The sequence below is a fragment of the Rutidosis leptorrhynchoides genome, chromosome 10 (genome assembly GCF_046630445.1).
Source record: "Rutidosis leptorrhynchoides isolate AG116_Rl617_1_P2 chromosome 10, CSIRO_AGI_Rlap_v1, whole genome shotgun sequence".
NCBI lineage: Eukaryota > Viridiplantae > Streptophyta > Magnoliopsida > Asterales > Asteraceae > Rutidosis > Rutidosis leptorrhynchoides.
Window position 1 is genome coordinate 126,438,920 of NC_092342.1, and position 17,948 is coordinate 126,456,867.

The 17,948-nt window shown below is 36.2% G+C and overlaps 1 protein-coding gene and 1 non-coding gene across 2 annotated transcripts; one reads left to right on the forward strand and one right to left on the reverse strand.

Annotated features, from left to right (window-relative positions):
• Positions 1-8,576: 8,576 nt before the first annotated feature.
• Positions 8,577-9,008, forward strand: LOC139870608 (secreted RxLR effector protein 161-like). The gene is made up of 2 exons (XM_071858389.1): positions 8,577-8,775; positions 8,839-9,008. The coding sequence occupies exons 1-2, from the start codon at positions 8,577-8,579 to the stop codon at positions 9,006-9,008; spliced, it is 369 nt and encodes a 122-aa protein (XP_071714490.1).
• Positions 9,009-15,980: 6,972 nt separating this feature from the next.
• LOC139873944 (small nucleolar RNA R71) lies at positions 15,981-16,087 on the reverse strand. Its single transcript, XR_011767653.1, has one exon. It is a non-coding gene; the product is annotated as a small nucleolar RNA R71 (small nucleolar RNA).
• Between the last annotated feature and the right edge of the window lie 1,861 nt (positions 16,088-17,948).

Consider the following 17,948-nt stretch of genomic DNA (forward strand, 5'->3'; position numbering starts at 1 on the left):
TATGTATGGGATGTATATTGAAATATGAAATCTTGTGGTCTATTATTATGATTTGATAATATATAGGTTAAACCTATAACTCACCAACATTTTTGTTGACGTTTTAAGCATGTTTATTCTCAGGTGATTATTAAGAGCTTCCGCTGTTGCATACTAAAATAAGGACAATATTTGGAGTCCATGCTTGTATGATATTATGTAAAAACTGCATTCAAGAAACTTATTTTTGATGAAATATATTATTATTGTAAACCATTATGTAATGGTCGTGTGTAAACGGTATATTTTAGATTATCATTATTTGATAAACTACGTAATGCTTTTTAAACCTTTATAGATAAAATAAAGGTTATGGTTGTTTTAAAAATGAATGCAGTCTTTGAAAAATGTCTCATATAGAGGTCAAAACCTCGCGACGAAATCAATTAATATGGAACGTTTATAATCAATATGAACGGGACATTTCACTATTAGGTTTGTGGAAGCTACACAACCTACTGCTGCAAATCCAGAGGGTACACAAGCTCTATTTGAGTTTGAGCTAAGAGGAGTACAAGGGATGAGGAGTATCACAAAAGCTGACTTCAGGAGGATCTTTCAGCATCCTCTTATACAGAATGCTCCTGCTTTCCCTGCTACTCAGCAGATGATGTCATCAATCTTTGATCTTGGTTATGTTGGAGCTACCAATGTTCCACCGGCTAAGTTTCAGAAGAAATACTTGCACTCAAGGTGGTATGTGATCTTCTCAATCATCAACAGATGCTTGTTGATGACAAGGAGTAGATCAGACAGCTTGACGGTGCCAATGCTGAGGCTGTTCTACTCATTCACAAGAGTAGAGACTCCTGACTATACAGAACTTCTATGGGAACTGGTTCAAGCCCAAGTTGATAAGCCAAGGGGTTCATACATCCCTTGTGAAAGGTTTTTCTGTATCTTTATTCATGATGCTATCAATGCTTGCAGTAATGCAAATATATTTGTACCAGGTACACATGGATTACAGATGAAAAGATTTGGGGAGCTGAAGATGAATACCCAGATGGTATCTGATAATCAATTCACTGTGCTGATTCCAAATTGGCTTGTGAGGCTATCTGCACCCCAAGACGCTCGAATGCGTTCATATTTTGAGGCTGTAGGAATACCTCTTTCTAACCCGGTACAACAAGCACAAGTTGAACCCGCCGCAGTTCCAGCCCCAGAGGTTGTAGAGGAACCTGTAGTACAACCACCCGAGCCAGCTAATCCTCCACTTAGGGTGAACCTCAAACGTTCTAGGGTAGCACATCATGCTCAACCTATGAGGATCAGGGAACCTAGATCATCTAGGATTGAACCAACCCTTTCAACAACACTCGAAGAGATCAGTGACACTGATTCTTCAGCGACTGAATCATCTCCTGAACATTCTCCTAAGAGAACTCGATTTATGCCTGATGAGATGATTCAGACTCCGCCAACCCAACGAGTAACTAGATCTAGGACTTTGACACCCATCATCCACCAAACAGTTACTCCAACCATTGGTGATACGGACCAAGACCTAGTGCCGATTAGGTCACCCTCACCCATTTCCGTATCACATCCAATAATGACAGTAAGCCCTACACTAAATGAAGTGCAAGCTTCAGTAGGTAAGAGAGCTAAACGCACGGATGGGGTAAAAAGACCAATAAGCCTATCCAATCTAAACAGGACTTAATAATAAATCCTACACAGCAAGATGCTTCGACATCTAAGGAAGTAAAGTCTTCCTCTGCAGTAAAGTCTGCGTTGACTCAATCGATTGAGGAAACTCAATCATTGAATTCCAGAACGGCCGAAGGGGAGCCGAAAAGTCTTGAAAAGGTACCCTGCGTATCGGCTGGATATCCTGCTGTGCCTCAACATACAACAGGGCCTCGAGGTCTGGCTTATCTTGATGAGGGAGATCTGTCGCGTCCCATGGAAATGAGTCAACATGACAATCCTTCGGGATATTTATCTTACTTCCAGCAGACTAATCCCTTGGTTCATGAAAGTGGTCCATTGGTTCAAACCACTTATCTTTCGAATTCTGAAACTCAGGGTCTGGAGGAAGAGTCGTTAACTGAAAGATATGTACCACCTCATGGTATATTAATGATTTCAGGAGTCGGAGATAGCAATATCTCTGCGAGATTTAAACTGACGGGTAGTTCTACTACTTTGTCAGAGTCTCATGAGACTAAAGTCATGGAAGCGGATGCTTCGAAAGAAACTTCGCCGACGACAACTCCGGTTGTTGTCCAACCTCCATCAGAAGGGGATATCACGAATCTGACTAGCAGTATGTACAGCCCTACATATAAGTATAATACCGCACGAATATCCTTACCTGCCCTCACGGCAAATCAAACACTTCCACCGACATCGCCTTCAACAGTTGTTGCTGATGCTGATGTTGTTCGTGGTTACACCGTTGTTTCACCAACTGGGTCACCTTCTCGGATTTCGAATAGATATGGATTAAGATATCTCTCTGACAATGAGGTGGAGGAACTATATCTTGATGAGTTTGCTAAAAGAACTGATCTTGATGAAGTTCGCGAGATTTTGATGATTTATCTTGAGCAAGCAAGGATAATATATCCTTTATATCCATACAAGTCACCTGGACCAATTCACATGCCTGATCATGATGATTTCGATCCCGACAATCTTCATGAGGGGGAGAATAGACAAAGTGGTTATCGGTCCACTGGTTTTCAACGATCAACTTATGAAACTGGTGCATCTAGTCAACATAAGGATCAAGATGTTGTTGATATATCTGATTCTGAAAGTGATGAAATTGAGGAAATCCAGTGTGAAAGTTTTCTAGATGAATCGAAAGGTCAGAGAGAAGGTGACTCAGGATGCTTATGATTATGGATTCAGCTGATCAAGTAGAGAATAAGTCAGCTGAAGAGGACAATCAAAACTTCGATAATATTGAAGATATTTTGAAGGGGTCGTCGAGTGTCACCAATGAATTCAACGATCATCAATTTGTTAACTTTTCATATCCAACTGATGAATTTGGGATACACTTTGAAAAGGAGATTTTCTCTAATGGTAAGGAAGATACTACGACTCCTCCTGATCTGAATGTTCCATTTCAAATTGCAGAGATTGTTCTTGAGTGTGATGCTGATTTCCAACTTAGTGAGGAAGAAGGGAAGATGATTCTTCGTTCACCATTCATTGAACAACATGCGTATAGAATCTATGGTGATTCTGATCTCGTCCTTTCTGCATCAATGAGTGTTCTAGGTGCATGGAAATATCATAAGAATCCGGAATATCTCAAAGCTTATCTGAGTGTTCGCAACAAATTTAAATTTAAGAATGAAGAAAAACTTCAAGAGCAGCGGAATTCAGAGATCAAAAGCATAAATAAAGTTTTGATGATTAATAAGGATGGAGTGAAGATGCCAGTGTTTCCGGTAACAAGAATGGATGATGAGGATTATCAGTTCTCTGAAGCAGATTTTGATAAACTGAAGATGGACGACATTATTTTCATCTACAATTACTTTATTGACTTGAATGAATCTGCAACAATTTATCATGCTACTGCGATGAAGGCAGTCTACAGATTTATTCTTGACTCTATGAGATGGATGTCTGTTCACGATTTTCAGATGGGGTTAGAATCTGGACACAAAAAGCTCGGAATCAAACCGCCAAATCAAGTAATCAAAGAGCTAAGATAAATGTCCTTACTTGAAGTGAGTGACTGTCCTTATGGGTTTGTGTTTGTCAATTCTCACTATACAAAGATCTTCATCAGAGTCTCAGATTTCAGAAGATACTCAGACGGAACGTTGATGTATGCTTTCAAATACTTGAGATGGAGATTGATCAATAACTGCTATTCAACTGAAGATAATGAGATTGTTAAATACATTCTCACAAGATTGAAAAGTTATCTAAAGACAAGAATAAACATACGAAGATATGAGAATCTCAAGGGATTCAAAACCAAAGTTCACTTCAGAGGAACAAAGTTCCTTTAGTTTACTCAATAGGATTATATTGTAAAGTTCACATTTAACACTAAGGGGGAGATTGTTAGGACCCCGAAGTTGTACAATGTAAATGTGAAATAAGCTTAAATGATGGTTCCTTAGAAGAGGGCTATATAAGGAACCTAAGTAGTCCTAATTAGATAGCCATTGCATTGTAACTGAGTTCTAGAAGCTGTGGAATGTAAATCTTATTGATTCTCTCTCATACCGAATCTCTTTTACACTTACCGAATCTCATTCTAACTTGTCTTTTCTTCTAATCTCAACATGATCTGACCTATCAAAACCCCTAATGCGGCGTATGGTCGAGTCGGCCAAAAAGGGTATAAAAGCTAAATTACATATTTTATCCCTAAGATATACCATTGGGAGGAGCAGCCACGATTTTCCTCCCAAGAAGTATCCTATCCACCATTCCAAGTACCAAAAAAGAGCAAGAAACATCAGCTCTACAACATATTAATCATCTTGAACTCGAATCTCATTCCGGAAACTCATTTAATTCGGTTTATCTTTTGATTTTACAATCATGAATTTCTATTTTTATTTAGTAATGCTTTGTTATCTTAATATGATTGTTAGCTAAACAATATATTTCTATTTAGGCTAAATACTTTGACATTGGAGTTCTTTTATATTAATTTATTCCTTTTTACAAAATTTAATATTTGAAGGAAGAACGTTCTATCTATTTATTATTGATTAAGCTTATTAAGCTATTATTTGTGACTCGTTGAATTGAAAACTCATTAGTTAGAGTCTTTAGATTATGATTTGGTGACCTAGAAATCATATGTTATCCTGACCAAGAAAGCGGATTAAACTTCATTAAGAAAGATAGACGAAGGTGAAGTGTAAGCAACAACCAGTTAGCGTAATTAGTGGAGACCGCGACCGTACAAAATCACAAGTTCAAATCATTAAGTTTGTTAAATTTTATGTATCTAGATCCCAAGACCGCGACTGTATGGCTAGACCTAGTTAGGAGACTTCACGCATTGACGAAATTTATCAGGACTTAAACATAAATACTCCCTGTGTCAAAGTGAACAAAGATAATATAGACATATTATTCTTATTCTGTTGGTTCTCCATAATTCTCATTTTAATTTCAAGTTAGTTTTAAAACACCACTCTGACATTCCAGTCGTTAAACAAAAAACCCCCTGCTTTGTTAATATGTTTAGAGTAAATTCATAAGTTTTAATTTATATTTATTTTCCCTAGGAACGAAATCTGAATTTATCATTTCTATACTACTACATGATTAGGTACACTAGCCTATAGATATGTGCTAGTTGAATTGCTATTTCTTGATTAAAATTACGATCTGATAGAGCACATCAGTACGAGACCTTAACAAAGTATTTGCTGGAAAATGAATTCTCCCATGGAACAATTGACACAACGCTCTTCAATTGTAAACATCATGGTCACATCCTTTTAGTTCAAATTTACGTTGATGATATTATTTTTGCTTCCACGTCTCTGGCCCTATTATAATACCCCGTCAGAATCCACTAACGGCATATTAACTCTGGTCCCACAGTTAACGGTCACGCCCTCTATATGAGACGTTTTCCTAAAAGCATTCGCATTAAATTCAACTGACAAAGTCATTAAATGTAAAATAATTCCGAAAATGGTTTGACATCAATGACCAAAATAAATACTCTCAAAAAGTAACTAAATTAAATCGTTTTCAATGTGAATGTATGTTCTTGAAAATAGAAAGGATAAAACATGCTGGACTGCACTCCAGTACTAGCAACATGCAAGCAAGACAACTTCACCAAGCGGAAGCATTACCTCTAAGGACCTGAGATAAAAACATTCAAAAGGTTAACGAAAATGTTGAGTGAATCTACAGGTTTAGTAAAGAATTTATCATAAGTTAGGCCACGAGATTTTTGAAAAACATCGTAAAAGTTATACACTTTTATGAGCACTTAATTATAAGACTTTAACCCTGCGGATAGCTAAAGCGCTACGCGTCTTCCTTTTACCCTTTCTAAGCATACACCGATCAAGTGCACAAATTAAAACAGAATAAGCACCCCGTACGTTGAGGCGAGGTTTGTCAAACCTAACGGTACCGTCCCTATAAGTCGAGCTTACGTAAAGTAATTAATATAATCAAGCTAAGGGATTTTTGATCTGAACGCATATGTATATCGTTTAGTTACTCGTGCCTAATATGTAAAACATTTGAAATAGCATGTTATCTCATCCCATGTAAAAAGTAGTAGGGACTGTAGAATCACCTTAGCAAAGTACAGTAAATCTCTTAGTAAAACCGTACGGTAGTCGGACAATCACGACCGAGAAATGCAACCTAGTCAAATAGGTCATCTTGAATAAATACATAGGTCACACTATGTCAACCCATAGTGTACGCATAGTTCTAGTGCTCAGACTGACTTAATAAACAAGTAAAAGTCAACTAGTCCAAGCAAGTCAACAAAAGTCAACCAAAGTCAAACCAAAGGTCAACTCGGTCAAAGTGGTCAACTAAAGTCAAACATCTCAGTAGGTCATGCAATCTTGGTCAACATGTCAATCCTAAGTCAAGTAACATGTTATAGCTTATAGTTCATCAATTACACGTACGCAGTTTATTGCATGGCATCGAATATGCGAACATCTTACAAACAACGAGCACAATTCATAGCATATAGATCATGACAACATGGTAAACTCCAGATCATAACTAGACTCAAAAAAGATTCCAAAAAGTCTAACCTGGCCTTCATACGATGTCTACAAGTTGGGTTTCAGAAAGGGTCTAGTTACGATTTACCAAATCAGTTTCTGCACGCGCATCAGTTTTAGGAAAATTCTCTTTTAATTTATTAACAAACAGACAATTGAAGATTACTATAGATACTCCAAAGTTTCAGTGATAAAATAACCAAAGACATTCATGTAGCCAATCTGTACAGTTTTGCATAACTCTACAGACCATTCAGATTTAAACAGCATTCAGACATGTCATTGGTGATGCACATAACACATGGAAAATCACATTTTCAGAAGCTAGAATGCAAATGTAATATGCTTAGGAAAATCTAAATAATCATATTCCAGAAGGTCAAGGTCTCAATCAAATTATAATTCATGTGCGGTCATTTCTTGTGACTACGAATACAGTTTCAGCTCAATATAAAACGTCAATTGTTCATTTTATCACACAAAGAGCAATACAAAACCTTTTGACACGATTATTGAGTCCAAATTGAGTAATTTTTAACAAGGAATTCAATGGTTATCATTTTAATGACGAATTCATAAAGCATATATTCTAGAAAATTTGGATAGCATGTAAAACCCTAACAAAAACTTCGATTGATCATAACTTAATCATACGATAACGAAATCATGTAAATCCAAAGTCCAGATTTATTATTTTTTTTTGAGATCTATCTATCTAGATACATTAAAAGATCATTACATAAACTCATTTGATCAGATTCATAACAATTAAATTCGTGATTCATGTAAAAGACAACAATCGAGCAAATTACCGACTAACAACAATTGTACATGCAATTAATTTAGCACTAGACACCATTACACTATGTAATTGAAAGAAAAACTGATCTAGAAAAATTAGGGTTATGAGTTATACCTTAAAAATACAAATTACAAGTATAAACACGTGTAGAACGATCAAAGCAACAACTTTTATCTTCAAGACTTGTTCTAATTTTGAGGTTTGATGATGGTGGTGGTGTGTTGATGTCAACGGCCAAACAAGGGGGAGAGGGAGAGCAAAAAGTCGACTAGTATCTTTGTGTGTGAGAGTTTATTATCTAATTTTCCTTTTATATCTAAGTTTAGGGCCCTAATTAGATAACTAGTGACCCAGTAAAACAACTTAAGTCCAATTAAGGGAGAGGGGAGGGAGTTCGGCTGAATGGCCCAATAGGAGTGTTCTTGGGCTCACTTTGACTAATAGCTTGTACGCGCGTGGTCTGTTTAGAGTGCCGTTAACCGTACCGGTCTCCGTAACGTTAACTAGTCGTTGAAACGAAATCACCGGGTTTAACTTATTAAACGAATAATAAATTAAGTAAGTTTTCAAAATGTATATAATTATAAAAAATAATTATGTTATTGTTCTTCTGAGTTCCGTAAACTGAAAAGCTTTCTAGGCGATCATCGAAATCGTTTCGTTTACTAAGTATTTCGCTATCCGAAACAAGTTCATCAATTAATATAACCATATTAATTCAAGTAATCCACTAGGATCAAGTATGCATTTAATTCAATTAAACACATAAGTTTCTATGTAATCCTCGTTAAATATTTAACGGACAAGTAACGTTAGTAACGGAAAAAGTAGGGTTGTTACCTATGCAAAGAATTTGGTGACCTTATGGCCAAGAAATTTGAAATGAGCATGTTAGATGAGCTCAGTTTATTCTTGGGGTTACAAGTAAAATAATTACTAAATGACATTTTTATCACTTAAATAAAATACATTAACGATATATTAAAATGTTTTAAAATGAATGATTTGAAACTAATGTCAACCCCATGAGGACTTTGCTCAATGCTGATGAAAATGGGGAACCCTTTGATATTACTCTTTATCCAAGCATGGTTGGTTCTCTCATGTATCTGACTACCAGTAGACCAGACATTACACTTGATGTAACTGTCTGTGCTCGATTTCAGTCTAACCCAAAGAAATCACACTTCAAATCGATGGTTAGAATTATTCAATACCTTAAAGGTACACCTAACCTTGGAATTTGGTATCCTCATGGATCAGATTTCAATATTACTACTTACACAGATGCGGATCATGGCAGTTGTCATGTAGATAGGAAAAGGACATCCAGATCACTTCAGATGTTGGGAACTAGAGTAGTTGGTTGGTCATCCAAGAAACAAAATTATGCTTCTTTATCAACAGCTGGGCCTGAGTACATTGATGCAACTCACTGTTGTTCACACGTTTTATGAATGCAAACTCAACTATTAGACTATGGTTTTAAGATTTCTAAAACCCCAATCTATTGTGATTCATAAAGTGACATTGCCATCACTAGCAACCCGGATTAACACTCTAAGACTAAAGACATAGATATATGTTATCACTTTATCAAGGACCATGTAGAAAAGGAAGATGTAGAGTTATACTTTGTGCCTACAAAATTACAATTAGCAGACATGTATACCAAACCTTTGGATGAGGTTAGGCTACAGTTCTTGATTCCACAAATAGGCATGGTAGTGTATAGTTCTTAACTTCTTTAATACAATTGGTATCATACGTAAGGATCTTGTGTTTAGGGGGAGTATATACTTTCTAGGGGAAGCTACTGACCATCAAATGCTTTAAATAGCATTCTTCTAGGGGGAGTTTTTGAATCTATGATTTCTCCTTTGATATGCATTTCAATAGTTATTATAGGGGGAGGTAACTGATTCACTCAAGGGGGAGCATTTTTTTCTTCAAATCTTCTTTAGTTAGATCAAAATGGTGATTTACTTACTTTTATATCACATTTTTAGGGGGAGAAATGGGAGAAAGAAAAGAAAATTTATTTTTTGAAAAGTGATGAATACATAAAAACTTGTGTTTTAATTGCTAAAATTCAATTTAGCTTGTATACATCTCAGTATGCAACCCGTTTAACAATTGGTATCACTAAAAATTTGTACATTGTTCTTGAAATTCAATAAGTACAAAATTTGTTTTTGAAAAATCATAAAAATTGGAAAAGATTTAAATTTCAAAAAGACTTGATTTTTCTTGAATAAATGTTAATTTTTAACATTTGTCCGAATCTGACAACAAACAGTTGATATTAATACGTTCTCAAAACTAAGATTTTCTCAATCTTATATTTAATAGAAAAAGAAAAACTTGTGATTTTATACATTCGGATGGTCCAAAGTTTGTGTCAAAAATGAATAACTGGACTCAATTAACTTAACATTCGGTTAAAAACCTATTCGATGAGAGATTCGCACGGCCCAATTTTGACCATCAGATTTGGACTATAAATATTGAACTAAAAAAGTCAGATATTTTACCTTTCCCAATATTCTCTTGATTAAAAGCATCCGAATCTGATACAAAGTCCGAATCTGATTCAAACTTCAATAAAAATCATGGTGAAATTCAACTTCAATCACACTTTTTATTAATATAGATAGATCTAAACCATTCATGCTTTATCAAAACTAAATATGTCTTTTTATTCATGATCAATTATCAAAGTGAGTTTAATTTTGAAATCATACGAATTTGATGCAAGGATTCAATTCGAATGCTTAAACAGATCCATACACTAGCTGTTGATTGATTGTGATAAAATGATGATTGATAAGTGGATCTAGCATATAAATGACTTAGATTGCATGTTTTATTAGATTCTTAATGATTTTGGATTATGCGAATCTAATGACTCTGGTATGCGAATATGATCCTTAGTCAAACATGTGAATCTGTGCATCTTTTGATTGTATGCGAATCCGATAATGGTTTGAATGATAACACGACTAGATTAGAATGATGATTACAAGTGTATGATTATTCTGTAGTGTGCAAATCTGACAGGTAACTTGAATATGTGAGATTCTCATATATCCAAACCTGATAAACTGTTTAGGTTTTAACAATTTATTCAAATTTCTTGTATCGGAATCTCATGTGTGTGAATCTTGTTCATGATTTTGAAATGATTAATTAAAGTAGAGGCCGAATCAGACATAAAAGTCAGATTCTCATATAACCGAATCTGATCTTTTCATGAATGATTGAAAATTGATGTTTGATTTAGATTTTGTGTTTTATAAATCTTGAATATCCAAATCTTGTATGATCATTACATGAATATTGAGAGGAAAAGTCAAATTGGTCAAGATTTCATAAGGATAATTGGACTTCATGATTTATGTATACTTGTGTATATTTTGGAATAAAAGTTTTTGAAAGTTAGAAAACCATAAACACTTGTAAAATTGAATAATCATAAAAAGAACTTCAACAAAAATAAGAATAAAGAGATTGTTTATTCATAACATCTTGTGGTCTTATATTCTTATCAAGCAGAAAATGACGAACAATTACTTCATTACTACTACAACAAACATCCCAGGCAACTACTGGTTGGCCATACATGAAAGAAATCAGATCTTGGATGCTTTAAACTACACAGTGAGTGTTCTAGAGGAAGATCTGAGAATCCTCAATCACTCTATCAAATTTGTTAAGTAAAATCTTCCTTCACTATCAAATCTTCAAGGAGAACCTGCTCATTTCTCTTTTAATCTTAGAGGTGTTCAAGGAAGGAGGATAATCAAAAAGACTGACTTCCATATGGATCTTCAACCATCCAGTTGTTAACAATCCTCCAACATTCATATCCAATTATGCAATGCTAAATTCAATCTTTGATTTGGGGTACAGTGGTGTTAGGAATATTGCCTTAAGGTTCTTCTAAAAGAAGTTCCTTCACTACGCGTGATATGTGATCTTCTCAATCATCAACCGGTGTTTGATGATGACACCACGGGGTAATGACAACATGAAAATCTCGATGCTGAAGCTATTCAACTCTTTTGTGAGGGTTGAAAATGCTGACTTCGGAGAGCTTATATGGGATCTGGTTCAATTCCAAGTAGACAAGCCACAAAGCAAGTATATTCCTTGTGAAAGGTTTTATTATTTATTCATAAATGATGCACTAAACTCTTGCAGGAATGCCATTATACCAGTCCCTTCTGCTCATGGACTTCCAATCGTGATCTTTTCTGAGGTAAAAATGAATACACCTAATCTACCTGACAACAGATTCACTGCTTCAATACTAGAATGGTTGTTGAGGATAGTTGATCCAATGGATTCACGAATAGATACTTACCTTGAAGCTGTAGGTTTACTTCTATCAAACTGGGCACAACAAGTACAAGTTGAACCACTCTCGGTTCCAACCCAAGAGGTTACAGAAGAACCTAGAATCCAGTTGAAACTTCACCTATGGCAAACCTCAAACGACTTAGGGCTACCAAGTCATCATAACCTGTGAGGATCAGTGAGCCTAGTCTAACTAGGGTTACACCTACCATATCAACGACTGAGGGGAGCGACAACGATACATCAGCAACTGAACCATCTCCTAAACCATCGAAGAAGAAGATGCAATACAAACCTGATGAGATGATTCAGACACCACCAACAACTCGAATGACTAGGTCTGGGACTTCCACTTCTATCATTCAAAACCTAGCCGACACTGTTATTGATACGGACCAAAACTTAGAGCCTTCTAGGAAACCCTCACCGATCTCCGTATCAATTTCAATAATAACAGTAAGCCCTACGCTAAATGAGATGCAAGTTTTGGTAGGCAAGAGAAATAAACACATGGATGATAAAAAGGACATTAAGCCCATCCAAATTAATCAGGATTTAAGAATAAATCCCACCCAAAAAGATGTTTCTACATCTTCAAAGGAAGTAAAGTCTTCCAAAGAAGTTAAATCATCCCAGACTTAATCGATTGAGGAAACTCAATCATTAAAGTCCAGAACGGCCGAATGGGAGCCGAAAAACCTTGAAAAGGCACCCTCCATATTAGCTGGAAATCATCTTGATATACCTCGTCCAAGAGATGTTGTAGAGCCTCAACATAAAACAGGGCCTAGAGGTCCGACTTATCTCGATGAGGGAAATCTGTCGCGCACCACGGAATGGTAATATGACATTCCTCTGGGAAATTTATCAGACTTCCGACAGACTGATCCTTTGGACCAAGCAATTGATCTATTGGACAAAACCACTTCTCGTTATGATCTTGAAACTCACGGTCAAGGTGATAAGTCTGTAACTGAAAGAGATGTGTTACCTCATGATACATCGATGACTTCAGGAGTCAGGAATATTAATATTCCTATGAGAAACAAATTGATAGGTAGTTCTTCTATCTTTTCAGAGTGAGGTGAATGACCCAAAACGGTCCTCAGCGGCTACAACTCCGGTTGTTAGTCAACCTCCATCAGAAGGGGATAATCTGGCTAATAGTAAGTATCAACCTGCATACGTACAAATTCCTACAAAACACTCACATGGCCTCACGAAAAATCAAACACTTTCATCGATATCACTGACAACATCAGCTGCGGTTCCCCTATTATCAATTCTTCCACCATCACCTGATACAATGTTCTTTCACCACCTCAGTCACATTCTCAACCAACATGAACTTATGGTTTTAATATCTCTCTGTCGATGAGTTGGAGGCATTATACCTTGCTGAATTTACCAAACGTACCGATCTTTACGAAATTCGTGAGACAATGCTGCTTTATACTGCACAACCAAGGGATATGTTTCCTAATTCACCATGTAAATCACCTGGACCAATTCACAAGCTTGACCATGATGATTTCGGTTCCTACAATCTTCATGAGGGGGAGAATCGATATGGTTATGGGTCAGGTGCTTACCATACACGCTCATCATATGAATAAGGTTCATCCAGTTAACACAAGAGATCTGATGATGTAGGTGATATTGCACGAATTACAAACATTTTACCTCACAATATCTCCCTCATTTCAATCGGTTTGAGGATCATTGAGCCCGAAAGTCGTATATTTGCACAAAAGTGTCAGTTCAAGGCTAAAAGCTCGAATTGATCTAATATTGACCAAAACCTAGCCTATTTAATGATCCAAAGTGCAGGGCATGATCCAAACTGAAAAGGGTGTAAAATGGGCAATTTCAAGTGAAAAATGAAGATTTTGGAAGTGTAATATAGTGGTGCGGCGCACCAGATCCAAAAAGCGGCGCACCTTAACACTAAAAAAACAAATTTCAAATTAAGAAGTTGAAGATTAGATTCTCAGTTATAAGGTGTGGCGCACCTGCCTTATGGTGCGGCGCACCTCACTCTCACGTTATAAGGTGCGGCGCACCTGCTATAGGTCCGGGGCACCTCGCTGTTTTAAGGCAGAATTTTTGGGCAACTATAAAGGAAAAGGATAGGGTTTCTACAGAGAGAGCTGCAATTTTAAGCATGATTTTTCTTCTCAAAACCGTAATTTCATCATCAAGAGCGAGATTAATGCTAATTTGGAAGATCAAGCAAAAGCTCAAGCAATCTTATCATTAGATCTATCTAGTTTTACATATTGGGTTGTAATCTCCACCTTTATTTCTCTTGTTCTTAAATTGAATACTTGTAATAGATTAATATGATGTTTATTTGTATTTCAATGCTTATGATTAGTGTAATCTTAGCCATGATTGGCTAATTTGATTGCGTTTGCTTATTTATGAATCTCTAGTGTAAGGATTTGCCCTAAATTCATTGAATGAAGTTATTTGAATGAAATACATGAGCAAGTGTTATTGTGTTAGCTATGGGATCCATTGTTATGCATTGTTTTAGGCTTTACTTTGATTACACATATTGTGTAGCTCTCTTAGTGATTTGAGAAGTGAATCAATTTGTGCTTCAACACTTTAAGTGATCTAGACAACTAAATTGAGAATTTCAAGTGATTGTGTTCTTAGTTTAGGTTGGTTTTAATTGGCCTTTAGTCTATATAGTGGTGTGTAATTATCTTAAGTGATTTGATAGTTGAAGGGTTTTAAGTGATTTTAACCCAAACATAATCTCAATAACCGCTCATACTTGACTTGATCTTAGAATACAATACTTATGTGAGTTTGCAAAGTGTAATTTGATTAAGGTTTGGTAGTGATGCTAAACATTTAATAGTTCAACAACTAATGTGATAGCAACTTGGGTAAAATGGGGCAATCTAAGCATAGAGAGGGTTAGGTAAGTGAACACTACTTAGTTAATTGATTTAGTTCTAAATATTTAATTACTTGCTACTTGATGCTAGTTATAATTGTTAAGTTTAAGTTTGTTTACTTGTGCACGTTTTAGTTGTTAATCAAAATCAATCAAAATCCCCCAATCAAACAAACCCTAGGATGATTAATAGTTTCAATTATTCGACTTACACCGCTCTCTTGGGACGAATTTGAAACGAATACTTGCATAAAAGTGCTATAATAACCGGGTCTTAAGTGCTCATTAGTTGTGTGTGCTTATTTGTAGTGTTTGAATCTTGTATACATTTTGAGGGTAATTGATGTATTGTTCCACATGCATCACACTTTCTTGGCGCCACTGCCGGGGAGCGGTTAGCTAGTCGAATATTTAGTTTAAGCTTTTAATTGTTCGATCCTTTTATGAGGATTTATCATTGCAAAACTTACTTTTCTTGTTTTTATATATTTTATGTTTGGAAAACCGTTTGTGTTTGTGTTGTGATTGAAGGTTAGGTACTTTGGTGTATGATAAGGAGATCCCAAAAGGATCAAGAGTTTGCACATCCATTTTCCGATCAGGAAAAACATGTTCACGGGGTTCACAAGCGTAAAGAAGAAAGTGTATTAAGGAAAAATTTTGAGGTTTTGCCATTTTGTTTAGAAAAGATGGACGGTGATGGTCAACCAATTCACAATGAGGAGAATACATTCGGTAATGGTATTCCAAACAACCCACCATCGGTTAATCAAGAAAAACTAAATGATCTAAATGAAACGCCGATGTGGAATGCTAGGTTGGTTGCACCTACGGTGGTGCCTCCGGCTATTACTAAACCGCCCATCAGGGTCGATAATTGGAAGATCGAGGGTAATTTCTTCACGATGATCAAAGATATGCTATTTCATGGGTTAATAGAAGAGAATCCTTTCGAACACCCTCAATAATTTAACAACATTTGTGATATCTCTAAGAACAAGGATGTTACCGATGATGCTTATAAGTTAAGGGCATTCCCTTTACTCTACAAGGTGATGCGAAAGCTTGGTTAAGGAATTTGCCTCCCGATTCGATTAGAACTTTTCAAGATTTAAGCGACGTTTTTATCAATCATTTCTTTCCACCATCAAAGGCGGAACGACTTAGGATGGAGATTAATGCATTCACTCAACAGAGTGATGAGTCTTTATATGGTGCATGGATACGTCTCAAGAAGATGTTAAGAGCTTACCCACCACATGGTTTAACAAAGAAGGAGTACATCAACACATTCTACCGGGGTACTACTCCTTTGACTAGATAAAATCTTGATTCCTCCGCGGGAGGAGTGCTTATGTATAAATCACCAAATGCGGCCGAAATTTTGTTAGAAGACTTCTCGGTTAATACTTACGAATGGGCACCTTCACCTAGAGATTTGCCAAGGAAAAGTGTGGCTCAAGTAGAAAGTTAAAACGGTCAAATCACGCTTGCAAGCTTAAATAATCAATTTCAAATGTATAGGAAAGAGTTGAAGAAGCTACAACAATTGATAGTTGCAATGCAAGTAGGTTGTCAAAGGTGCGAGGGACCACATCTCCCTAAGAATTGTCCCCAAATTAACCAATGCAACCATATTGATTTGGATGACATTCCCATGAATTCGGATGCTCATGTCAACTACGTGATTAATTAAAACTATCAAAAGGGTGGAACATCGAACCAAGGCAACAATTCTTATCAATCAAACTAAGGCTATTACAACCCTAACCAAAAGAAAGTCTCATTCAACAATCAAACCAATACACCACCCGGATTTACCAATCAAAATCGAAACCAAAGTTTTAACCCGAGCTATAACCAAAACCGAAACAATAACTTCCAATACCAAAACCAACAACCTTAACAATCAACCTTATAACAACCAACCCGATCCAAATTATCAAAACAACCAAGGTTATAGTCAACCACAAAATAACCAAGGTTACAACAACAACCTCAACAAAATACTCAACAATCCCAACCTTCAAAGAGCCTAGAAGAAATCATGCAAAATTACATCAAGCAAACGGAAACCACCGAGGCATTTTTGTTAAAGGAAAATGAGTTCTTGAAGCAACAATTGAAACATCAATAAGCCTCATTTCAAAACCTAGAGAGTAACATTGGAAGACTTTCAAACCAAGTTTCCGAAAGACCTCAAGGCACTTTGCCATCTAACACACAAATCAACCCCAACAACAATTACAACAAAAACCAAAACCAAAAAAAGCCATAATTAAAACAACAACACAAGAACCATCCCTATTGAAAACGTCAACCAAATTGAAATTGTCGCTGCTAACAAGAAGCGGTTTAACTTATGAAGAACCACAAATCCAAACACCCCCAACCCAAACACCAAACCCTATAACACCTACTTCACAAACCGTTGAGAATAAATCAAGTGTTAATGGGGATTTGCAAGAAGCAAGGGTTGAAAGGAGTGAACCACCAAAGGATAAGGGTAAAAAGAATGAAGGAGCACCTTTGAGGAAATACAAGGAACCAATTCCATATCCGCAAGCTTTGAGGAAGGAGAAAGTTGAAACTCAATGAAATGACTTCATGGAAATGATGAAACAAGTTCATGTCAACATGTCGCTCATCCAAGTGCTTAAGGGCATGCCTAATTATGGGAAGTTTATTAAAAATATTTTATCTTCAAAAGGCAAATATGAAGAGGAATCGGCCACATTTCTCGTAGAGGAATGTTCGGCCATTTTGCAAATTCAAAAGATGCCTCCCAAATTGGGTGATCTCGGTCGGTTTGTAATACCATGTAACATGGGCGAGTCGGAAGCGTATGATGCACTTGTCGACTTGGGGGCTAGTGAAAATCTTATGCCCTATTGAATTTATAAAAAGTTAAATCTCGGTAAATTAAAACCGACCTAGATGGTATTTGATAATGCTAAAAATGAACATATATTTCATAGCATTATCCCTCAAGAAAGACAAGCTTTTAGTTGCAACTGTTCTATTTACAAGTGATATTCGTTTAAATAATAAAAGGTGAAGAAAAAAGACAGATTCGACGAATTGAAGACGCAAACGACCAAAAAGCTCAAAAGTACAAAATACAATC

Coding starts and splice junctions, on each gene's coding strand:
- LOC139870608 (XM_071858389.1), top strand. CDS start 8,577: ATGAGGACTTTGCTCAATGCTGATGAAAATGGGGAACCCTTTGATATT. Junction 8,776..8,838: donor AATTATTCAATACCTTAAAG/GTACACCTAACC, acceptor CTACTTACACAG/ATGCGGATCATGGCAGTTGT.